General features: G+C 39.2%; 1 protein-coding gene across 2 annotated transcripts in view; it reads right to left on the minus strand.

Moving 5' to 3' along the window:
- LOC146553148 (contactin-associated protein-like 4) overlaps positions 1 to 26,234 on the minus strand; it is a 150,338-nt gene that overhangs the window by 14,916 nt on the left and 109,188 nt on the right. For both annotated transcript variants that reach the window (XR_014889419.1, XM_085253689.1), the window contains exons 14-19: positions 24,753 to 24,915; positions 23,192 to 23,319; positions 21,638 to 21,808; positions 17,069 to 17,287; positions 6,682 to 6,921; positions 1,100 to 1,324 (exon numbers count right to left, since the gene is read on the minus strand). Coding sequence is in view for 1 of the 2 variants with exons in the window: in XM_085253689.1 (XP_085109815.1) it covers positions 1,100 to 1,324; positions 6,682 to 6,921; positions 17,069 to 17,287; positions 21,638 to 21,808; positions 23,192 to 23,319; positions 24,753 to 24,915 (1,146 nt within the window). In the remaining variant the exon portion in view is untranslated. The remainder of the gene's footprint in view (positions 1 to 1,099; positions 1,325 to 6,681; positions 6,922 to 17,068; positions 17,288 to 21,637; positions 21,809 to 23,191; positions 23,320 to 24,752; positions 24,916 to 26,234) is intronic.

The raw sequence follows: 26,234 nt of genomic DNA on the forward strand, positions 1-26,234 counted from the left end.
GGTTAAAATTACAATTCAATATCTTCTTTTTGAGGTGCTGAGGAGAAGGGGAAATATTAAAGACGTACCACGTACCAGCTACTGCTCTAATAACAATAAATTTATTCTTTAAAAAACGAAAAAGGGCCCTAAGTGAAGCAGTAGTGCTCGGGCTGAGAGGGTTTAACTGCAGTCAAGGATGAAAAGAAATGAGCCATCTTAGGGCAAACAAGAGAAAGCTCTCAGGGATTTAATTGGACGCTTCATTTTAAGAGCATTTACCTGACGACTCCACGGTCAGCAGCAAATCTTAATGCCCTGCTGTCCATCAGCTTTCTCTGAGTCATTAACACCAGAAAAAATCCATTTACAACTAATCTAGCAGCAAAGTGCCAATTTTATTAGATTCCTGGATGCTGAAAATGTAATTTTCAACTCAAAGTGCCTCGTTCCACTCTTAAAAGTCAAACTCACAACACAATTATTTCACACAGAAGCTAAGAAAACACTTCAGCATGTTTCCAGCTCTTTTATTCAGAAGTGCGCTGACCTGCCTCCTATTATCGGCCGACCTAATCCTTATTCCTGCAGTGTCACTCATTGGGTCTCAGAGATAAGTCCAGAAAACACTTTATTCTTAACTTGAGACAAAACCTAATTGCTGGCAAAGCTGGCTGTATAGAAAATGCTAAAGGCTGACGAGGCAAATCCAGAGAGAGGAGTGATCTGACAGATTTTGATGATGGAGAGCAGGAAACGAGGTCAAAACAGGAAAAGTTGTTAGGAATGAATAGGAGAGAACAGGAGGGAATAAAAGGAGAGGAGAAGAGAAACGAGAGGAGCATCAGGGAGGAGAAGCAAATTTAAAAAATATAACTAGACAAAGTTTAGGGAGAAAAATGAGGGCTGGCATTAAAAGTTTCTGAGGTTTCAAAACTTTAAAGTTGGGAAAACTAAAAGTGGAGTTAGCAGGGGTAAGACTGAGAAGAACAGTGTACAAGGAGGATCAAGACACCTCTCAATTAACTTAAGGAGGAGGATAAGGAAAGAAAGGAGATGAGATCATTAAAAGGAAAAGAAGAAAAGACAAACAAGCGTAGGAGGCCTGTGCCCCTCTTACCATGCTTGTTGATGAGCACAGCCAGGTATTCTCTGTAGTAGGAGCTGACGTAGAGCAGCAGAGCTGGACTCTGGTTCGTCCTGAAGCTCAAAGAGATGTTCTCTGCTCTCAGTGTCATCTCAGAGTAGATGGAGGACGGCAGAGCGCTGCTGTTCCTGCTCAGCTCATAGGGCTCCTTGAAGGTGTAGCTGACTGATGTTCCAGGCTTGAAGCTGGCTGACACCTCTGGGACAGGACAAAAATAAATAGGCGAGGATTTAGAGTGCTGTTCAAATTAAACTTTAAAAGAGTTAAAGAGGTTAAAGAATAGTGCAACAACATCTTATTGCTGTCATAAATACATGAAATATATGACTTTCTAATAATAAAAAAAAAAGTCAACTGACACAAAATTTTAAACTCACATTGCATATTTTATCATCATTCTGAGGCAGCGGTCCCCAACCCCCGGGCCACGGAGCGGTACCGGTCTGTGAGTCGTTCGGTACTGGGCCGCGAGAGTTGAGGCTCGGGTGTGAAATGTATGGGTTTCACATTATATTTTTATTGTTTTTATCATTAACTCGGTTTCCCTGGGTCTTTTCCCCTGTGTTATGAATAAATCTTCTGGTTTTTTGGTACCGGTACTGGTTTTATTTTGTTGTATTTATCCGCGACACCTTAAAGGCTGGTCCGTGAAAATATTGTTGGACATAAACCGGTCCGTGGCGCAAGAAAGGTTGGTGACTGCTGTTCTGAGGTATCAAAGGTCACTGGAGCTCAAACTTAAACTTTTTACTCCTGCGCAACGAGATCAGCCTTTGGAATGAACCCATCAACCTACAGTATCTATCCATTCATTTTCTTTCTCTTACCCGGGTCCAGCTCGGAAGGGTAGGGGTTTGAGCAGCGATGCCCAGGGTGTCCTCCTAGCTGGACATGCCTGAACACCTCACTTATGAGCCATCCTGAAGACATCACAGCTAAATGCCCAAACCACCTTAACTAGCTTCTTCCACTGTGGAGGAGTAGTGGCTTTATTTAAACTACCTCTTAAATGAAACAGCTCTAAGGGATGAAGTTTGCTTCTGCTGCTTGCATCCACAATATCATCCTTTCAGTCACTATTCATAGCTTGCGGCTATAGGTAAGCGTAGATTAACTGGTAAACTGACAGCTTTGCTTTCACTCTCAGCTGTACCTTTACCACAAGAGAGTCGTACATTGTCCACATCACTGCAGACATGTGTGAGTCTGCAGAGCGAGTGAGGTGTGTTGCCTTTGTGTGACAGAGTGAAGCTCAAGTACCCAGCCTGAACTAGCTGGATATTTGAAACCCACCTTATTTGTTTTACCAGTTTAATGACGTCTCCAGAATTTCAGTTATCAAAAATATCATTAATAATCTTCTGCTTTTCAGCTGATTGCTAGAGCATTGGCAATAATTTGAAAACTTCACATCCTAAGTTTTCAGCCTACATGAAAAAGATTCTAGTTTGAAAAGTGTTAGCTCTGCTTTCAATAATGTAAGAGTAAACAAATTATTTCTGGGGCACAGAACAATAAATATATACAAAATTATCCCCACAGTGTTTTCCAACTTTAATTAACTTCAAATGAGGGCTGTGGTGTAGGAAGGATCGTGCATGTCTTATTACTTAGGAACTTTATATTTCTAATTACAGAAATTAGTCTTTAGAACTTCTTGCTTTCATTTTCCAACCAGACACAGAGATTAACTTTTAATATATCAAACACAGAGTGTCTCACTGTGACTCACAAAGAAAAACAAAGCGTGCATCAGCATCAGCATCAGCATGATGTGGGAGATCAGAAGATATCGGTGTTTAGTGGGAGGCGGGCTAAAAAAGGACAGATGGTTGAACTCAGTTATAGAACTAATGGAGAACACAAAGGTCAACGTGGTGACGCACTGTTAGTGACTTTAACATCAAAAACAAATCACTAAAATAGACTTCAATCATATGAAACAGTAGCTATCTACATCAAACCACATCAAGTACTTCTTGATGGGTGCTGAGTAGCATAAAAGCAGAAAAATGTTTTCAGTTAAGTATAGGTTCTTAACCTTCAGGCAGCAGGATAAACACTCACTTGTAAGTGCTTTGGCATTATTTCAACTTCCACTCCATAAACGTGAGGAATTTCACCCATCTGTATTAGAAATAACTCTGAAAGACGAATTTTTTATGGCAAGAGAGGCAATCAGGACTGATCTTCACAGTGAAGGACTCTTCTCAGAGAAATAAAACTAACCTACATACCTTCAAACTATGCTTTAACCTCAGTGTGCGAGATGTATAAGGCAGCTGCGCTGAGGGAAGGGGATGGAAGTATGATGTGACACTGTGCAGCATCCTGTAGAGTTTAGACAGATCCTCTGGAGAGGGGTCAAAGCAGGTGACACCACTGAAGTAAAACCCAATCCAAACTCTCTCTTCTGAATATCAAATGATTTGCCATCTCCAAAACTTTTGCTTTTCACACAGAACAGTGGTGTTGGTCAGGATGTTACAAGAGAGCTAAAGACAGAGGAAGGGGTTTACTTCATATTTCTTATCTTCTGTTCTTCCCACCCTCAGAAGAACTTGTGTTTGGTTTCTTTACCTGTGTGCTTTGAGATAGTCAGCAAATTGCAAAAACAACTAACCATAAGGTCTAAAAATTCCTTAGAATAGAAATGCACAATGAAAAGCATGTGCGTCAGAATAGTTCTGCATGGGGATTCTGACATAGGCTACTTAGATTAAAATACGTTTGTGCATTGATTAGCTCGACGCTTTTTCGAATCCTGGTCAAACTGAACATTTCTTTTTGTATCACAAATACTCATTGTGATCTTTTTGCTCTGTATTTGAGATTTGAAAAGTAAAAGTGTCACGATTAGCTGTGTGGCTGGCAGTGGCTGGACCCAAGTGCAGGCCCCCGAGACAAAATATTAACTTAAGACGGCAGCTTTATTTGCTGGAAACACAAACTTGGCAATACAAAAACACAACTCAAACTAGGATTGCTTAACTAGACTGGGAATGCATGGCGTGGCATGACATAACCTGACGACAGAAGACGAGGGATACACACACAACTAACGTGGAGGACGTAATGACAAATACTGACTGACAGGGGCTAAAATACACTAGCAGGAAGATGAGGAAATGAGGAACAGGTGGACACATAGCTGGAACTTATTAGAAAAGACCAGTGTTGGGACTAACGCGTTATTAAGTAACGCGTTACAGTAACTACGTTATTATTGTGGTAACGAGCACATAACTAGTTATTATGCCAAAATCAGGAACGCGTTAGTTGTTACTGGGTCGTTATTCGTTACTTCTTGCGGTGGCTATCGCGGAGCTTCCACAGATTCAGTAACATTAGCAAGTGGTGGAGGCCAGCAGGTGGATGAGGGAAAGGGGACGCAGGAGGAGCAGAGACCCGAGGAGAACTGAACTTCAGGTAAGAAGTTATGACCTGCAGTCTATCTGGGTCAGATATGAACCAAGTTTAGGTGGAGTTTATTTTCGTTATGCTGACTTTTTCGTACTGGGTACTAGCTAGCATGACGGAGTTTCTATACAGCTGGGTGGGTGCTATGATGTTACTGATGTTGAACTTTATTTTGTTCATAAGGTTAATTATTAGAGTTTCCAACCGTCCCGTAAAAAACGGAATCGTCTCGTATTCAGAGAAAATATCATGCGTTTCGTATTGAGGTGAAAAGGAACACAGTTTGCCCCGGACTTCAGCTACAATGAAAAAGACACAAAGCTGGAGTTATTCTGTGTCTTTGCTGCACAGCTGCCTCTTCTTCTCTCATTCCCTCCCCCTCCCTCTCCTGTTTCTACTTCAATCATGAAACTGATCAATGATCAGCTGATCGGCTTTTCTGTCGCAAGTCCCGTCTCTGTCGTTTGTTTTCATTCAAAGGCTTTATGATTTTTCCTATAATGGTGGGCCGGGCTCTAGTCAAAATGCCCGGGCCGATTTTTTGTCCCAGTCCAGCCCTGTATGCAGCTCATCTGCAGTCTGGTGTTACCTACATCTTCCTATTCGGAAGGCAGAATTTCCGAGTTCTGAGTGCAATCAAAGGACCATGACTGCAGTTTTTGTGTTGGATGTAAAAAGCGCACATGACGCTGTAACGTAGGCTAGAATCATGGCGGCGGTCAACGACGGTCCAGGCGTGGGATTTCTCTCGTGGAAATGTGCACATTATATTTTCCTTTCTATTGGTAGGTGGCACAGAGCACTTGTGGCAAGTAAGCAAGCTAGAAGACTGGCAGTCTTGCTGGGTATCCAGTTACGGAAGCAACACATTAACAAGAGAATTCTGAGTAAAATCAAAGTTACTTTCCCTAGTAACTAGTTACTTTGAAAGTAACGAGTAACTTGAAGTAACTGAGTTACTTTTGATAGAAGTAACTAGTAATGTAACTAAGTTACTAATTTAAAGTAACTTACCCAACACTGGGCAAGACTAGGAAGTAAAATTGAATACACTAACATGAGACAAGACCTTCAAAGTAAAACAGCAAACATGACAGGCACAGAACAGACATTGAACTAAGCCTAAGAACAAACTCTTAACCAGAATAACACTGAAACCTTATCATATTCAAAACAGGACAACTAAAGAATTAGAAAATAAACCATAATACAGAAAAACACCAAAATACAAGAAACTGAAAATGCTGGGTCGAAATGACCCAGAACCGTGACAAAAAAGTATTTTAAATGTCAAATAAGATGTCACGATGTGTTTCTAAAATCATGCTTCCATAAAGTTTAACTCTACATTATTGAGAAGTAATCTTACATTAACTAAGAGCTCAGCATTTTTTCATCAACGATGGAGCGCCTTTAAGACATTTTGGTTATACTGGACTTTTACTCTACTCATTCGACCTCAGGTGTCTCGTCAATAAGAAGCTACCCAGCAACAAACAACAAAAAAGACAAACTTTTCAAAAAGCCAAAATAAGATAAGGGCGAATGTCTGGGCCATGTACCTCACCTTGCTGTGGTATTCCTCTACACATAAACAATACATTTGTCATGTTTAATGAAGTGAGAGTACTGCGATGCAGAATGCGTGAAGCAGACTGAAACTTTTATGATGGGCTGATGAAAAAACTGTTTAACCAGATTAAACTAAAACCAGACAAAAGAGAAAATAACTTCCAAAAAGAAACGAGAAATGAGAAACAAAAAAACGAGGGGATACAGACACATGAATAAAGTTAACAGAGGGAAACTCACAGGAGATGAGGACAAAAGACACATTGAGGGAACTATAAAACTCTAAATGAAATCCGTAACTAAAACAAACAAGGACTTAATGCAGTGACAAATAGATAGAAAAACAAAACCTGCATTAAATAAAGAACAAAGAAACCACAGAGAAGTAAACCCAAAGGACTCCAAACAAAAAAGCCTCTAAAAAAGTGAGTGGGACAGACCTGGGGGTCAGCATCACTAAGTATCTAAAAGAATCTGTTTTTCTAAGAGAAAAGCTTGTGCAATCAACTTCCTAAGCCATACACAATATTAATAGTAAAATGTGTGTTCCTGTATCTGCTCACCTGTTTGGCAGAAAACTCCCGCATACGCTGACAGGCTGCAGTCACACTGGAAGCCACTGGCTCTCTCCACACAGCGGCCATGGTTCTGGCAGAGCGAGCCGTAGCTGCTGCAGTGACCCGGGCAGCCGGGTTGAACCCCTGGTGTTATCTTCGCCCTCTCCTCCAAGTCCAGAGTGACGCCGTTCAGCTGCAGAGAGCGGATACAGCCCCGGAAGCCTTTCTGCCTGGATGCTGTGCCTCCTGATAACACAAAAATAGGGCATGGCATTAGCATCCCATTTCCATTTTAAACATTAATGAACTAAAACTCAAAGCCTCCAAAACAAAGAGGAAGCAAAATTCTGCATGTTTAGCTAACGATCGACTACAGCATGACAACATGTTGTCTTTGTTTCAGCCCTTCTTTCATTTCTTTATGTGTTGACAGCTTCTCCTGTCGACTACAGCAGATACACATGTCGCCTGTGCTTCCCCGGAAGCTCCAAACTGTCAAAAGTTTTTATGAAATGACTCAACGATAAAACAGCAATGAAGCAACAAACTGTAGGTGGGAAACAGTTTGGGGGACGTAACTTTTATCATCCATCTGTCTGCCTGTCTAACAGGGCATTCTGCATGCTCTCTTTAGTGGAAGTTTAAACCTTGTTTTCATTGTTACACACTCTCTCTGAGATCTTACACGGTCACCGATTCTTCACATAGTTCAAATAAGACAACCCCTCTTTTTCTACATAGATCAGAGTCGATCTATTACCTCGCTCGAGGCACTAACTCAGCAGCTCTTTGCAGTCAAAGTTAGAAGGAGACAATGTCCTGTTGTTCAGCAGCAGCTTTGCACACCAACAAGTCACTGATCTCTGTTAGAGTCTTGTCTAGGCCTTCCGTCTTTGCTCTGATACAACTCCCATAAATGATTAAACCAGCAAAGCACCGCGTAATATGAAACTTGCTTCTGACACAACATAATAGTCATTTGAATCCTCACAGACTCTCCTGGAAGTCATTGTTCATGATTCAAATGTCTACAATCCAGTCATCCTGTCATCCTTTCAACTGTTACTCTTTAAATAATCACTCAGAGAGGTTAGACACTTGGACGCCTTCACTTGCATAACAATGCAACCCTCCAGCGGTCAGACTTACAGTGTAATCACATTTTAATCAGTGTTATAATCACAGCTATTGTACCACAGTTTTCTGCATAGTGATTCAAATTAATACAATATGCAAACACCTTTCTTTAACTGCAAATGTGTCCCGACCCACAAATCTCCAGCTGTAAATGTATTGGAACATTTTACTCTGCACTTATTAAACACAGGCGTACACATACAAAATTGTGACAGTTATTGCTGTCACGTGTTTAAATATGCCTTCTGGACATCCTGACAAAAGACAAACGTTTTTACATTTTCTTCAGTCAAGAGTTTCACATGTAAAAACTGGGAGTTTAGGCTCATGCTGACATTCTTAATCAGTATGATTCTTAATCTCAGGCCATGCTGAGATTAAGAAGATTAAGAATCATATTACACCATTTTTTATAAAATTTCCATTCAGTCATGTAAAGGTTTAGCTATTAAGAAGATTTCTTAAAAGTTGTAGATTTGCATTCTGAGAGTCAGAAAGCACAGTTTAAAAAAAACAAAACCTATGTAGTCATCTTAAACTGGCCTTCAACAACAACAACAACCCAATATAAAAGAACTAAAATAACTAACACAATCTCACGCTGTGACTCTGATATTAAAACTACAGCTCACAGCTGGCCTATTATACAACAGTGATTTCAAATACCCAACAGGAAGCAAGTTTGGCCACTTTAAATAAAGTTTCTAAAGGTTCCAGGAAGAACACTCAGCACACATAAAAGTCATTTTTACCAAACACTAATTTGAGCCCTGGGAGATATTCACACAGTTAAGAATTTTATGTTTTTTATGTCTTTTGTAGTTATGACCACCAGTTTTAATTATTTCAGCTTCATTTATCAGGAATTCTATATTTTGTCCCCTTAAGAGGTTTCCTATGGCTCCTAGTATTACCAATGACCTTCAGTCCTTTGCTTTTTTGAAGAGATGAAGACACAGAAAGCTGGCAAAATAGAATAATATATTTTAAAGTGCATTTTTATTAAATTCAGATACATTCAAATATTTATCCAGTAAGTGAAAGAAAACTTTTATCAGAATTATACAATTACAATCATTAGCTTCCACGCAACCAAATCAGAAATCTGCTGACTTGATGTTTCTCCCAAAAGTGCATTTTCAGTCACCATTATCTGCTGTTCTTGAGTTTTATGCATATTTTTTCGAGGAAACCGACATCTTTCGACACAGACGCTCATATTTCAGGACGAACATTTAAACAGGATATTTTTCACGTCTAGCCAAGCTTTAAGTGCTCCACTCATCTTTGTCACGTCAAAAACCCCAGATGTCGGAAATATCTTACTCCGCTTCTGTTTGGCAGCCAAAAGAAAAGCTTTAGTAGCGCAGGAAATTTTTAAATGGCAGTGTGTGAGAGTGAAAGAGGTGACTGTAGCAGTGAGCAAAAAAGCATCCCTGAGGACCACCACCTCTGATCAAAGCAATAAAACAGCAGCAAGGAGAGGTTATTAAAGAACAAACCCTCCTACCAGGGAGGCTATCAGAGCGGTGAGGGTTTTCAACAAACATCCTGCCGTACAACTTCAGCTCCAACAAGGATTACAGAGTCTTCACATCAAATGGAAACGCTGCTTAAAGAAAACACTTAAACAGCATAATGAGGGATTTGTGATGTGGGGATCAAAGCATACATCAAAGAATTGAAATGCAGATAAACTCCACCTCTGACCAAAGGAGCAGAGCTACGAGTAAGACCTTCAAGAGAATTTCAGCCTCATATCCATCAAAAATGCATCAGCTCTAACAAGACATTTTCAGTGTCTACTATACGTCTGGATCCTGTGTATTACTGGACACGTGAGACGACATGAGCGTGAATAGAAATTAATTAGTGAAATGGAGATCAAAGCCGATGCGTGTTCAAGCCTGAACATCGAGCTCAACAAGCAAAACGCAGGAAAAAGAAAAGTTAAACTAAGAAGGAGCAAAAGCACAGCACAGCTCTGAGAAAAGACTTAAAATCTCAATATGAAACCAGGATATTTTCTGAAAACACAGATTAAAAACAAACAACCAAAAACAGTATGCTGTAGGATGAGCTGACCTGCACCGCTTGAGCGATGGCGAACAAAACAATCATCAAATCATATGTGCTTTGTGGGCTGCTTATGCTGCACACATGAAAAGAGCATATAGATAACATGGCAATTTATATATATGTTCAGCCTAAACACTTTACATTTGATGTCTATTCCACCCCTACAGTTAAGAGTCTGTAAAGTTGCAATTATAAAAAAGGAAACATACAGTTTTGTTAGCCTGTTTATTCCTTTCTTCACTCATTAACTGTTCCTTATACAACAGTTTCTCAATTTACTCATTACTGAGAAGAAACTTTCAGATGTTTGAGCAAGTATTTTTTACCATCACTGATAAACACTGATTCACAAAATAATCATTGCCACATCTCGAAATTTTGGCAAGATCATTTTTACTCAATAACTGTGTGAGCAAGCTGGAGGGTAAGAATGTTTTATAATCTTTACTGAATAGAACACCGAGGCATATAAAAGCAGCAAAAATGGTAGAATTAAAAAAAACACTGGAAGTTAGGCAATAATCACACATGCCTAGGAACCTGTTTGCGGCCTTCTGATAGCTACGGGTTGCTAGGGAAGAATGGTTCAATCCCTGATTGGTTGCTAAGTGGTTTCTGGCAGTTGCTATGTGAAACTGGGCACCGAATGGTACACAGTGCTGGACTGAAAACCTCCTTGTGATTGCTTTAGCGGGTTGCTGTGATGGTTTGCAAGGAAGATGTTGACTCGTGTGCAAAGACTTGACTCTTGCTGAGCAATGGTTAAAGTGTGAAAAACACAGTGCAAACTGCAACTGGAGGCTATGATTTCTCTCCGTTTATCCTGCAAAAAAGAAATAAATTCTGAATTCAAGTAAAACAAATGAGAGAGGAAGGATGGAACATAGACAGGGAGAAAATACTGAGCAGAATAATTAAACAAATTACCGTTTTGTCTCTTTGACGGTATATTCAGAAAACAGAAAAGCTCTCCACTTCAGAATTCACTCAAGAAGTCATTAATAAGCAGTTGTTGACCGGTTCCACTGGCCATAACACTGGCTCCATCATGTTTGACAGATGATGTGGTATGCTTTGGCTCATGAGCTTTTCTCTCTTTGCCCATACTTTTTTTGTATCCTTAGCCTCATCATCATCATTCATGAGGGCATCTCCTGAACTTAACAAAGATAAGTCTATCCTTCTAATGAGTGTTTTTAACCTAGCTAGATGGAAATGGAAACAATGGAAATAATTCTTTGATCATCCACATAAGTCTTTCAGGCCTTTTGGTGTTCTTGTGCTAGTCATTGCATTCATTCATTTTAGGAATGTATGCAGTGATCAGCTGACCTCTGATAAAACTTTTGCTATCCCTCATTTTTTTTTTCAGCCTAATGATGACTTCCACCTACATCAGCATGTCTTTGGACCTCATATTGAGAGTTCCAGTAAAATGTTATGCAATGCCAGTTCAACACTTTGAATTAACCTCAAATTGTCCATTCCTCTGCTGGAATTACAGTTTACAAATTGTTGTTTTGTGTATAACATTTGTAATGTGAACTCTGATGAACAGGATATGAACAGTCTAGTGAACAATGATAAGTTTAAAAAAAAAAAAGTATTTTGTCATCACTGGTTTAACATGCAGGTTGAATATGCCTCGTATAAAGCATATAACTTAGATCAACACAGCACCGAAACCCCCCCCCCCCCCCAAAAAAAAAAAAAACCCCACTAAGCTGCGCTTCAAAGAGGATTCGAAGAAAAATAACAACCTTGACTTGACAGGATACCGTGCACACCGCACTGTCTATAATAGGACAATCTAGTGCCAATGCAGCTGCATTTCGAGGGATATGAAGGGAAGATCAAAGGAATCCTGAAAATCCTTGTAGAGGATGGAGTCTCATCTACACATCCCAGCATGGAGGAATAAACTGTGCATCAGTTGGTGGATAGTGATGCTGCACAAATATACAAAGGCTCAGCTATCCAAACAAAACAAAACAACTGCTTCTAACCTTCACAAAGGAAGTGATTTCTGCTGAGCTAATTGCCGAGCTCACTTTAAATTGCTGTGTGTGGATTTTTAGCACCTCCAACGCAAACAGCATGCTGGGGATTATAAATCCATGCAAGGCAATAACACGGCTTATTAATCAAGACAATGGAATCCGCTGCCTTATAAAGCAAGGCAGGATTATGGCACATAAGTACAGCATACATTGAAATATGGCTTGTGAATTTATACAAACCAACACAGGAGCTTGTAATTTACACAATAGAACAGTTTTGCCTTACAAATGGAGTCTTACAAATACAATTCATGGGGTAAAATGGATTGAAAATGTAATCACGCCCATGCTGAGGCTTGTGAATGCAAATAACTTAATATTCAGCTTTTCATACTATGTGAACAAGGAGGGACGCGGTGAGATACTGACGATGTAGAGAGAAATCTGAACACTGCTTTAAAGTCACCCCCCTTGCCAAGACACTAAAAGGGTTACATTTCATATATACGTTTTACACTTAAAATCTTATTAATAATTGTGGGGATTATTATGAGTGTAATATAGCTGAATGATATCTTTTAAGAAACGTGTTGGATGACATATTACCCTATAGAGGTTTGATATTTTTAACTTTTAAAGTGAGATGGTTTGGTACAAACTGGGGGGATGAGAGGTAGAAGTAAGGAGCCATCCAGCTGTCAGGGAGGGCTTAATAAAAAACAAGATATGAGATTACAGCCATGCTGGGAGCTGTGTGGAGGATGTATTTAGGCACCGTGGTGGTGAGAGAAATGCTGACATCAGCTTGCCGTGCTGATGTTTAGCAACTAATGTTCAGCATCTTAATCGTAGTTTATTAGCATGCAAATTTGCACAAAATTCAAAGTACAGCTAGGGTTGATGGGAATGTCATTAGTTTTATTTATCCATTTTAGCATATATTTACTAATAAACCAAAGAACCGGACAATATAGCTACAGTTTTGATCTGATGATGGTGATAGGAAAAAAGAAAGGGGCACATGTAAATAAACCGAAATTTTACTGGGAAAAAAACCCCCAACAAAATTGAACAATTTATTGAGGGATCTGTATCCAGACCAAAATTTTTAGACATATCTAGGCGTGATCCTTGAGGCCTTGCTGGTAGTATGGCTAATAACCAACTGAGCCGTTTCATAGAAAATCAAACTGGACGCACGTGTTATTAAGCTGATGCCAAATAGCCCCACAACAGCCACGAGGCATTCATTTAAATATTACTCAAAATGTGATTTGGGGGGGTCTCAAGCCATTTTACTCCTACTGCTGGTCCCAGGCCCGGATAAATGGGAGGGCTGTGGCAGGTAAGGCATTTGTAAAACCTGCGCCAAAAATGTAGATCCATCCAAGTAAGGGAGCAATGCTGCCGTCTTCAAAAAAATTGAGGTTTGTGAAAAAAAACAAAACAAAAAAAAAACACGTGAAGAAAAATCTCTCATAAATAAACTGCTGGAAAAGGTGTGCATATCTAAGACCCTGTCACTGATGATAAGCAAAATGTGTTTGCCCTTCAAAAGCAGCGTAAATGAATAAATAAATTACAACAATTACAAGTCATTAATCAGTTTATTTACTTTGGTGCCAAATTTTGAGTCTTCTGCTCAACAACATCATTGCTAATATTTAAAACATTAATTCACAAATAAAGCCAATAAAATACAACATAGAAACAAAAAGAGAACCAACAACAAACCAGGTAATGTAGCTAGCATCCATCCAGGTATCAATTGATGTCAACTGCTGCTTTTTTAATTACTGACATAAACTATCAGTATAATCAGTAGAGTATAACTGCTTGCAGTTTAAAGAAAAGCTACAGTATGAACCACCTGTTTTTTTTTTTAAATTTACTGTCAGTTTATTGCAAAAGTAATCTTGATGTTCTTTATATTTTAAGAAAAAGACAGCACAGCTTGATCAAGCAAGCACTTTGTGAATGTGGGGATAAAGAACTCCATTTTAACAGGAAGTGACCTCTATCAGAACCACACTCAGGAAAGAGCAACCTTCCGCCATGACTGTTTGAAGGGTGAGGGGGTTAGACACCGAAACCTGATGTCTTTGTAATTATTTCCTCTATTAATGTCTTTGGTTGAGTTACGTTGTTTGAGAGGGACAGGTTGGGTCAGGTGATTTATATACAGCCATAAAGAGATGCTGATTTGAGGAGAATTCATGTGAAACTGACCATGACCATTCGTAAAGAGAGATCACAGACTTTATAGCACTTTAAGAGGCTAACTCATCAGATTTAACAGCTGCTATATAGGAAGCAGCAAACTGACAGCAGATATTTTTCTCTGCCTGCTCTGCTTTGTAGGTGAGGTGCAGTTAATTTACAAAGAGCCTATTGGTTAAACACATGCAGCCAATCTATATTCTCCTTGATTTGTCTGTTCTTGTGACCATCAGACAATTTCAGAGTTTGTTGGCTTGTTTTCCCTTCAGTGTGATTACTGGTAAGAAGTGAAAGACTAAATATTTACAGAATGATAAGACTTGAATTGTACAATTGTACTGGCTGTAAGTTAAATTTTCTATTCTATTCTATTTTTCTATTCTGTAAAATAGTCAGATTGCCTATTCCTATTAATGTACAGAATTCACCTGCTTGCTGCTACTACTGCACATTCACCTAATGTATATACTATATATATACATATAATGTTCTTCCTCTACCCCCCCATTTTTGCACATGTCGAGGAGCATGTCAGGTTACATTTCACTGTGTGTTATACTTATATAACTATGCATGTGACAAATAAGGAACCTTGAATAGGGCTGCGGCATTGATGAAGTTTGTAGCTGGTTAATAAGATAACTGCGAAATTAATAACTTAGAGGTTTAGAGTTCTTTGCAGTTTATTTATTGCTGCAAGAAATCACACCATGGGCTATGTATGTGTGTGTGTATATATATAAATAATCACAACTCCCTACTGCATGCTTATTTATTGTGATTATTGTTCAGTGGTCAGAACCATTGCCTCAGCACTTTCATATTCAATAATGCTGAAGAGCTGGTGGCATCTGGCCAAGAACAGTTTAGCACTCTGTTGTAGATGATTTCTTTTCCTTTAAAGTATGACTCTGAAAGAGGAAACCAGATGTGGGGCCTGCCTTTGAATCCAAGTCTAGGAGGATTTCTCGCAAAATTAGGAGAAAATAATCAGAAAAAAGAAAAAAAGATTTGCTTCTCTTATACTTTTTAAATTTTATTTAAAAAAAAAAAAATCTCACTCACAGTTTATTTGACCTAGCGCCAAGAAGTTGAAAAGAGCAACTTTAGTCAAAATTATCTTCTAGATCTCAACTGAGCTCAACTGCTAGAGCGCAAATCAAAAAAAGACTGTAAAACCTCTACTTAATCTCTCAACTGGTCCCGAGTGTTGGCTGGATTTTGGCTTTCATAGACATCCTGCAGTGGAGCTGATAGGCTGCACTTGTGAAACACACTTTAGGGTCAAAAACAAGCATTAGCTTTCTAGGAGCCTCTAAAAACACTCTCTCCCACCAAGTCTCTCCCACCTTTTTAGAAATGATCAGGCAACAGGATTTATACAAACAGTAGTAAAAAAAAAAAGTGGACTACTAATCTTTAAAATGTATTTTTCCACCCAACGTTAGCTTAGAAGCCAAAAAAACAAGGCTCGTATAGGCTCTGATGGTGCAGTAGTCAGCATCTTTCCTTGGCCCTCTCTCTCTGGAGTTGGCATCTACTGCTTGCACCTGTGAGGGGTTTCTCCAAGTTTGCACGTAAGGTTAACTGGTGCTTCTAAATTTGTGGTGTGGATGTGAGATAGATGACAATAATCAGTCAATGAAGAAGTGTGTGTGAAAAAAAAGCGCCATGATTTTTTAAATTGTTAAGAATCCAGATACTGGTTGAAAAAAAAGCTCTTGTTTTTGGTTCATTCATATTCCTTTAACTTAGTTTTATTATATAAATTTTCTAAAGGTAATCAGGACCCCCTGAGTGGATCTATTCGCCGTCTGTTTGAGAGCCGGTCCTCTACAGGAGCAACTGCACTGTTTATACGAGGTATCAACAAACTAACACAATAAAACTCTCTGGTTCCTAACAGCAGCTGGGCATTTTGGTGTCTGTGAAAAATGGCTCGACAAAACCAACAGAATTGTTTTTTATTAATAATTAATCTTCAGGGATGTTTGAAAGAATATATATATATCAGCACAATTTAATTCTGTGTGGGGTTTTTTCCTCGTAAACAATAGAACTTCTTTGTTACATTGGATATTTGCCAGCTAAACACTCCAATAAAATGGTCTGTGCACTGTATCTATTATCCTGCACCTGGCCTAAACGTCGGAAGGACACACACCAACCATTCTGCAAAACACAACAAAAATCCTAACATGCATTACTAATTAGTGTTCGGCTTAATGTGCTGAACACAAATTTTTATTGTTCATTAAGGTTAAATTTGTGGAGGATGAACCAACAAATAAATCCAGAAAACGTGTGCCTGAATTTAGCAAACTATAGCGAGAACAAAAACACAACAGCAACAAGAACACAAAGGCACTCAAGAATGAATTAAAACTCAACAGCTGACTATTTAATGCTACACATGCAAATACGAGTCCGTATTTTTTCCATAATTTACTTTTTCCGTCTCTGCAATGCCAACTGTAACCTACGGGTTCCAAACATTTAAAATAAAGCTAAAAGTTGAGGTAACTCTACTTCCTGGCACAGATGGCTATACAAGCTACCGTGAGAATGAAATGTTCTAAACCACAGCCTTTGGGAACCAGAAATAGCCCTGCACAGTACAACAATTCATACAGTGACATCTGATGTGAACTTAAGTGGGAGGCACAGAGTTGGCACACTACGGGGACACGGAGGAAAGAAAAGGACTAAAAGCTAAAAGCAGACTTTAGAAGGAGCAGTACAGAAACACTGAGCTGAACTACTGTTCCCCGGAGAACAAAGAAGATATTGTCTGAGATATAGACTACGTATATTATATTCTAAAGAAGTGCAGGGGAATATATGGAGACAGAGAATTCTTTAAACAAAAGAGACATAAAAAAAAAAAGACACCAAAACCAGCAGTACTACTATTAACAAACAAAAACTGTGCGCAAATGCATCCATGTCATCCTCACCTATGAACAGCTGGCTGTTGAGCTGCAGGTGGAAGTGTCCGTCAGTTGGCGCCTCCTGCGTGGCGACAGGAAGTTCATCCAGTCGAAGCGATGCCTCCTTCACGTTCCGTTCTGCTCGGACCCGATGCCACCGGTTGTCATTCAGCGGGACGCTTGACTCCACACGAACCTCCAGTGGGCCGTTACCAACATCAAAGGAGAAAACCACCTGAGTGGAGGCTGAAAAAGTAGCAAGGGACAGGAAAACAGCGTGATTTCATTAACTGATTAATAGAACGCTTTTTAATAATGATTATATGGATCATTATATAAATTAAATCACAAAACTCATAGGCTGTTAAAATTTAGACTGATTATTTTGTGATAAGAGTCTTTTAGTATTCTGTGTAAATGACCTTAAGCTTTAAGAGGGTCCTCCTTTTAAAATAAAAAAAACAACAATTCATTAGAAACAACCTCATATTATTTAAGAAGCTTTTAGTAAATACTAACAAACTAAAATCTGTGTATTTCATTGTGCAACTCTCTATAGCGGGGGTCACATCACCTCTACTTTCAGCCCGTATATTGATGTGAAGAAATATAATGTAATTTGACCCTTGAAGTTACTTTTTTTGTTAGGGAGGATTTGTTTATTGTTGTGTGCAATGTTAAAATAAGTTCTTTACAGAGCAAAAATGATTTAATATGAAGGCAATATGAGCAGAGAGCACAAACATGTTGAGGGTTTGGTTGTGTTAGTTCAGTGAGGGAATTAATTAAAAGAAAACAATTTTCACTAGTAGTCAGAAACTAATGTGTACACTCATGTCTGCATTTTTATTTTGTTAAATACGAACAAAATTGTGCGTCCATGTTCCTGGCCAGAAAGACAGCACCAATTTGTTTATTTGGTAGTTCAACGAAAGGCTTCAGTTAGTTAAAAGTGAGAAAAATAAACTGTGTTCACGCTTGCAGTTTTGTCATGTTATACAATATTTGAAATTTGAAAAAAAAAAGCAAACAAAACACTTCATTTTCTGAAATATTTGTCTGTGTTTTCTTGTTTGCTTGTTTTACTTTGAAGTACTTGAACACTAAAGTGGCCCTCACATGACATGACAGTGTCTGCAGTGGCCCACGGCTCATCTGTATGTTAAAGTGACTGTGGAAACACTTCTCTTTTGGAAAAATATGTCAGATATCACATTCTTAAAACTATCAAGAAACTATATGGATTCAACACACAGACACCTTGCCAAAATACAGTACTTACAATAAAATACTTATATTTTACTCACAAAAACTAGAATACCCAAAAGTACAACACTAATGTTTTGGAGGGGCTGTCACCACCATACAGCAGGCTTTAGTATTTGTTAACTAATTCAATAAAAAAAAAATGTTCTAGAGTAGCGGTCCCCAACCTTTTTTGCGCCACGGACCAGTTTATGCCCGACAATATTTTCACGGACTGGCCTTTAAGGTGTCGCGGATAAATACAACAAAATAAAACTAGTACCGGTACCGAAAAAAGAAGATTTATTCATAACACACGTGAAAAGACCCAGGAAAACAGAGTTAACAATAAAAACGATAACAAAATAACACTGAAAACCGATAAAAACCCTGAAAACCAAACATTTCACACCTGAGCCTCAACTCCCGCAACCCAGTACCAAACGACTCACAGACCGGCTCCCAGACAGCTCCCAATTCACATATTCCAAAGAGTGGGTCAACAAAACAAAAGTCACCCAATACAGTAACATTATACAGGCAAAAGTATTAGGCCACACCTCAGTCACAGTCTGTCCAACAACCTGCAGAGACCATCTGTTGTACATCTATCAGCCAGCTGCAGGAAGCAGTGAAGTTAGAATATATAGAGACCTGAAGTGAAACTGAGTGTTTGTCTCCACTTTTCATGCTGTATTGTTTTAAATCTTTTTCTTCTCAAGTCAAGTTCAAGATTTTTCAAGTTTCTCCAATTCTTGGTAAAGTTGCTGTCACTCCCTTCCCTATTCCGGTCCATTTGCCAACCAATCAGCATTTGACCGACGCATCAGTCATCCACGCCCCAACATACAGATGGGGTTTTGGAGGATGGCCTGGGAGCACATTTGTAGTGGGTGAAAGTGCCACTCTGTTCCCTGCAAACAGAAACACGTATGCAGACGAACACATTTGGAGTATCATAAATTATACATCATGGACTTTGAATTCAGGTGTTTTTAATTCTACTGCCACAGGTATAAAAAAAACGAAGCACCTTGCTCTCCAGTTTGTCTTCATAACCATTTGTGAAATAAAGGATTTTCTATACTGTAACAGGATTCTACTGTTACTTTGTGAAATTTCTTTCCTTCTAGATATCCACTGATCAACTGTAAATTTTATTTTTGCAAAGTGGGAGTGTTTAGTAACCATACCAACTGTCAAAGCCATGTGAAGTGGGAGGCCATGTAAAGTTACAGAGCAGGGTCACTGTTTGCTGAAGCACATAGTGCGTAACACTCAGGTTTTTTTTCTCAACACACACACACACACACACACACACACACACACACACACACACACACACACACACACACACACACACACACACACACACACACACACGATGAAGCAACTCACAGATCTATATATATGATATATGAAATAAAGGCTGTAACTAAATCCTAGCTGGCTGATAAATCTATAGTGTCATGGTATAGATCATCCTTTCACCAAGCTCTGACAGAAGCCAGGGAAGTGAAAAGTCTACCGTAATCACATTTTAAAGTGCTGCACCTTTTTGCACATCCGCGAGAAAAAAAGCTTCCTGCGGTGTTCATTCGAACAAAAAGACATGATGGCAGTTGTGTAACAAACTCTCATCCTTCATGGTTTGGAAGGAGAAGATGTATTACTCTGTGAGCACAGAACAAGATGAAACAATATCCTGCAGTAACTTCATTTAGAAATTGTTCTCAGGCCCAGCTGCAGCGTTACAGAGTGATCTGAGGCAGCTGCCAACAAAGCAACACTGTTCAGATCTGAAACAACCTCGCTGACAGTGATTTCCCTGAGGAGAAAAGCTGTTGCTCCAGCAGTGTCCCTGTATTCAGCTGTGTATGTGTCCCTTTAAATCAATTTTTTAGGTAAAATGCAAAATCAGTGCAGCGATAACACTGCAAACTAACCTCAAACTAAAGTGACTATAAAACTGGCTCATAAATGTGTACCTGTCACTTTGCTGCACTGCAGTGCTGTAGGCAAAGTAATGAGCATCCATGAGTGTAGTTCTGCTATTTCCTAAATGATACTATAGAAAGTATATAGAAGATGGACACATGACTTAAACATGCACTCTGTCTGATGGCCAGCATGGAGTGACACTTCTGAGTTCAAAGTTCAACTTTTTTTTAGTTTAAACTCTTAGGGTACACTCATTCTGTAAACCAGGGTTGCCATTAGATGAGGGAAAAGAAGAATTTCAACTTATCAGTTCAATTCTCTTATTGACTTCCACTGGGTTCACATTGGTACCAATCATTTATCACCACCATTGCTAAACAGCATATCAAAGACATTATGTGCATACAAATTAATTGCTGTGTGGCATTGTCTCATAATTAGTATTTAACAATATAAACCTACAGGCTACAGTTCACTCAGCTTTAACATCACACTGTATTCTTGGCTACTGAGCATCAGCATGCTGTCTGTGCAGATGTTAGCAAAGCGCCAAAGCTGTGTTAGCAGCATAATGGAGTTGTTTCTGTAGATGCATTTTCAACTTTACCATCACATTCTTGTCCTTTTGCACAATAAAAAAAGTGATGTCCATAGCCATGCCAAAGACTGTGCCACAGTTCTCTTCTTCTGGCTTCCTCTGGCTAAATGTCTCCATTAAATTAAATATTTTCAAAAACGATTATTCATTAAATATTAAGTTGCTAGAAGATTCTGCAGGTAGCACAGAAAGCTAGCATTTAGAAATGAAAATTTCAAAAGTAAAGAAGAGAAACACCATTTAGCCATGCTATGACTGTTGATGCTGCACATTTTGTCCACCAGAGGGCGCTCTGCAGTGTCCCTGTTGGCAGCAGGTCTTTGGGCCACAAACACAGCTGATCTGAGCAGAGTTGGGCAGAACATAAACAAATAAAGTGTTAGCTTATTTTTGTTTGGAATTAAAATTCCTGCATGTAAGGTTGAGTTCAGGTACTCGACTTTATCCCGAACTGTTGGGATGATGATTGTGATGATTCAGATATCGTCATTATTCGGTTTCCTGCAGCTAGGTTTGACGGTGTCCTGGAAGAATCGAGGGTAATGTTGCAGCAAACCATTGCCAAAGTTACAAATGGTATCCTTGTGTCAAATTAATGTAGCTTGTTTGCATTCAGATTGTGCAAGACACAGGAAGATACAGTGATGTTTTAAAAAGGTAATATTTGTGCCTACAGGACAGTTTTGACACAGATAAAGTCTTTAACCTCTGGGTTTACACAAATCCAGATTAAAACTTTAAGTTCCAGGTTTTAGTGACACATCACTCTAATCCTCATTAAATTGGTGCCCTCAAGCTCCTACAGTACTCACAGCTCAGTTCGATGCGAATGAAGTCTTTGATGCCCAGGTTTTCCAGGAACACACCAGAGGAGCCCGTGGTTTTAAAAAGGAAGGAGATGTCGGCGCTCAGCTCTCCATGGAAGGTGGGGAAGTGCAGGTACGACGTCTCCTTGTCGAAAAATGCGGCATTCCAGAAGTTCTCTAAGAAGCATGATAAAAACATTGTGTCATGAACATTAAATATAGCTCATAACACTTATTTATCAATGTTGTGAAGCATTTACACAGTGACTGGAACAGCAATCAATGAAAAGAAGAACAAAGTCGATACTTTGACTTTGATTTACCTTGTATTTTATTCTTAATGAGAAGCAGTTAACAGAGAATGAAGACTTAAAAGGAAATATGGATTAGTAACAGTTATGTTAGTGATAGCTAGAAGGAGGAGGAGGTGCTGAACCCATAAGAATCCATTTAATTCATAATTAATTAAACATTAGACACATAATCCTTTTTTCTAAGCTTGATACTAAAACTTCTAGTCTATTTTTTTTTTAAATTTAGTACTCAGCATCTTTTACATTAAGGAAATGGCATTACTTCCAGAATTTATAGATCTGTGTCACATGACTGAGATCTCAAGGGAAAGTTCCAACAAGCTGCCCAAAATGGGCCACAAGCTTGTCAACCTTCTGTTTCTGTTCACAAACATCTGACCACCTCTAAAAAGCAGGGAAACAAACGTGTTTGAATAGACTTTCTGGATTTCTAAAAAGAGCAAAGTCCAAGTCAGAGCATCATCATGTTTAAAAATATCTTGTAGACAAATCATATCTGTAACCTGCTTCCAGGATCAAAGTGTACAATAAAACAGACTGCTTTATGTATTTCTTTTCGTGATTGGTTAAAAATGTCACCATTTCAGAACGGTGAAGACCATGAAATTCTCCAGTGTCAAAGGTTAGGCTTTGATTAAAATGGGACATATCCAGTTGGAATAGATGTTTAATCCCAGTGAAACTTGTCCAAACCAATGAAATCATCGTTAAGCCCTTCCTACCAACTGTCCAAACCGATGAAAACAATGTTAAAACTTGTTCAAAGCTGTCCAAACCAATTAAGTAGATGGTTAACTTTTCAGAAACCAGTCCAAATTAATGCATGACCACAACTTAACTCGTCTAAACCAATGATATTGATGCTTAACACCTCCAAAAACACTGCCCAAATTCAGCATTTAAACAAATTAAAATACATGGGCTGGGATTAAATGGTTAAGCTTTAATGCTGCTCTATTCTACAGTTTGCAGACAGGCATACTTGTGCAATGTGGACATTTGGTATGGCAGATTTAGGACACTGACGGCAAGTCATTAGTGCATATTATTTAACAACCATCCAGAATTTTGGCTAAACAAACCTGTTATAAAAACAACAACAACCAAAAAACAACTGGCAGGCAGAGCTTTGTTTTGCCTTCCAGGTGGTCATTTATATAATGATGTGTGGTCACATAAAACCTATAAATAGGATGATTTTTGTCAGCTTTCCGTCTGCTGTAACCAAGCAGTTATGGAGACTTACTGTCTCCATGGCAACGGAGTGGTCCCACCCGGTAGGCAGCCTCCGACCCTGGCCTCTGGATGTCACCCAGCACCAAAGACCTAACCGGGAGGGTGTCCTTATGGGTCAGAAGGCCTGAGTCTTCAGTCCTGTAAAGAGGAAGATGAGAAAGGAAGAAGAGATGAAGAAAAGTAAGCAGGGAGAAGGAAAAGGTGGTGAGAGATTGAGAGAGCAGGAGACAAGGGTGAGAAGAAACACATGAAGAATGATTAGGAAGGAAAACGGGAAAGAGGAGGAATCGATGAAAAAGGAAGTTGGAGTAGGAGCAAGAAAAATGAGAAGAGAGGGAAGAAGATGAGAAAAACCATGAAAAAGGACAAATTACTTTTTATTGGGATTAACTGCTTTGACATGTATGCTAATTAGGCTAATTTGCTTGCATAAATCTCCAAGCAAATGGCACCGCTGAAAAAAAGTCTAGACTGCTGTAATAATCTGCCACAACCTGTTTTATGTGCAAGACAAATTTTCAGGAAGACAATTTAACAGTGAGACAGATCGTATCATATCCAACCTGACACTCAACACTCCATCTCCGCCAGTTTCTGTGACAGCCTTTTCCAAAAGCGCTCTCCAGACAGACAGCCGAATGAGCAGCGGCGTCCGTTTACACACATGTTCAGATAATCTACAAGACAGTCTCGCTGTCAGGTGAGAATTTTATCCAAGACTGGAAATGAGTGGCATACTCGCAAAGCACATCTGTAAAGCCTGTGTCTGCGCTGGAAAGCTTGACAGCGAGATGAGAGAAAGTAGAAGGTGAAGTGTGATGAAAGCAGCAGGACTGTTCACAGCATGAAGGACGGTAAGTAAAGAGCAATAATTTATTACTCGAGGCTAGAAAGTCTGTTTGTCCGTGTATTCAAAAATAAGTCATATTCAGAATAATGAATCCCACAATCTGAAAGGATTAACACAAGAATTTGATCAGAAATAAATACCTGCCTACTTTAGTGTTTTCTTTTATCTTTTAGAAATTACAGCTTTTGGTGTACCTACGTTTTTTCAGTTATCGTTACAGGTAGTAATGTTTAAATGCATGGGAGGTAACCTGAAAAATGCTCATACAAACTCTAAATCTAAGCCCAAAAGAGAGAGCACATACCTAATACCTGCTGATGCTGCATTTTTTAAATTACAGGTAGAGAGCTGAGTGTGCTACTGAGAGCCAAGACTCTGCAGGTTTTGTTTTACAACCCAAACTCCACCTGTCTGATTAGCAGAGAAGACTTCATTAGCGAACTCACTTGCTGAGTTGATTAGTTAGACAAAAAACCCTGCACACTGGCATGTGGTTGGCCACCCCTGCTGTAAATAATTCATTCCAGTACAAACAAATCACTGGCAAACCAACCAAAAGTTACCACAGAGAGGAGGAAGCCCCTCAAACTAGAATGGATCATTAATGTTGGACTGTGGCAGGGCTACCATAATTTAATTTATGAAATAATGTTGAGAGAGCAAACCTGGCATGAAATGAACAAAGTAATAATAATGCCTATGAATTTTTAAAGGTCAGTACCACTCCAGGCGATCTGCATCACAGTTGCAGTAGTGTTGTAGATCCACACAGTCGCCCTGCAGGCCGCAGGCACACTGCTGGCTTCCTGGATGAGCTCCTCCCCAGTAAGTCTGGACTCGACCTTGACCTGGACCGCCAAGCCACCAGCTAAATGGAGAGCCCTCTGAAACACACAATCATGTTCATGTGTAGCTTCAACATTAAATTTTTTTACTACTACAACTTCTACTACTACTATTATTATTATTATTATTAAATAACACCAACTAAGGAATTGTTAAATGTTTATCCTTCTACTTCTTTTACCTATTGCTGAGTTGAAAACCGTGACGCAATCAAAAGGCTAAATTAAAAATATTTAATTGAGATGGACAGCCAGGGATTTCCAGGCACTGGCTCGTCAGTCGCATGGATCTCTCATTATGAGCCAGTTCATGTCAGTCTTGCCAAACAGCCATACACAAACTCATAGATGCATGCTAACACATCATTAGCATAGAAGTTCTTTATTTTGAGTGAAGACACAAAGTTCATCAAACTGTGAGGAGATTGCCGCAAAATGTTCTCAACAACAAACCTAATCGAACCTAAATCATCCCGACTCTGCTGAACATGAACATTTTAAAGACACCCATAAATCAAAGTGGCTAAAGTTAAAGTTATGCAGATCTCAGATCCAGCTCCAAGCCAGCAGCCTCGGAATGAGCAAAGAATCAAAGCAGCTATCAGACAAATTATGGAGAGTTGTTACGTAAATCTGTTGCATCTGCTTTTGTTTGGTAAGGTAAAATGTGTTGGGTAAAGGTGGTTGAATAGCAGCTCATCTTCAGCTAATTGTTTTCACTTCTCTTGGTAAATGCATTGAGGAAATTAATGACTGGTTGTGCCACAATTTTCTCCAGCTAAACAAAAACAAAACTGAGGTAATAGTCTTTGGTGCCAAACAAAAACGATTACAGGTCACCAGAGAACTTCAATCTATACATCTAAAAACCACAAACCAGGCGAGAAATTTGGGTGTAGTGATGGATGCAGACCTAAACTTAGAAAAACACATTAAGACAATAACAAAGTCAGCTTACTATCACCTCAAGAATATATCAAGGATAAAAGATCTGATGTCTCAACAGGACCTGGAAAAACTAGTCCATGCATTCATCTTTAGTAGGCTTGATTACTGTAACAGCATCTTTACAGGTCTACCTAAAAAAATCAGTCAAACATCTACAGCTCATTCAGAACTCTGCTGCTCGAGTCCTCACTAAGACCAAAAAAGTGGACCACATCAGTCCAGCTCTGAGGTCCTTACACTGGCTGCCTGTCCGTCAGAGGATAGACTTTAAAGTTCTGATGCTGGTCTATAAAGCTCTGAATGGTTTAGGACCAAAATACATCAATGACCTCCTGACCCAGTATGAACCATCCAGATCCCTCAGGTCATCTGGATCCGGTCTTTTATCAGTTCCCAGAGTCAGAACCAGA

Source organism: Mchenga conophoros, linkage group LG18 (assembly GCF_057382185.1).
Source record: "Mchenga conophoros isolate Kocher_MC1m ecotype Shallow Benthic linkage group LG18, M_conophoros_male_GT1.1, whole genome shotgun sequence".
Classification (NCBI taxonomy): Eukaryota; Metazoa; Chordata; class Actinopteri; order Cichliformes; family Cichlidae; genus Mchenga; species Mchenga conophoros.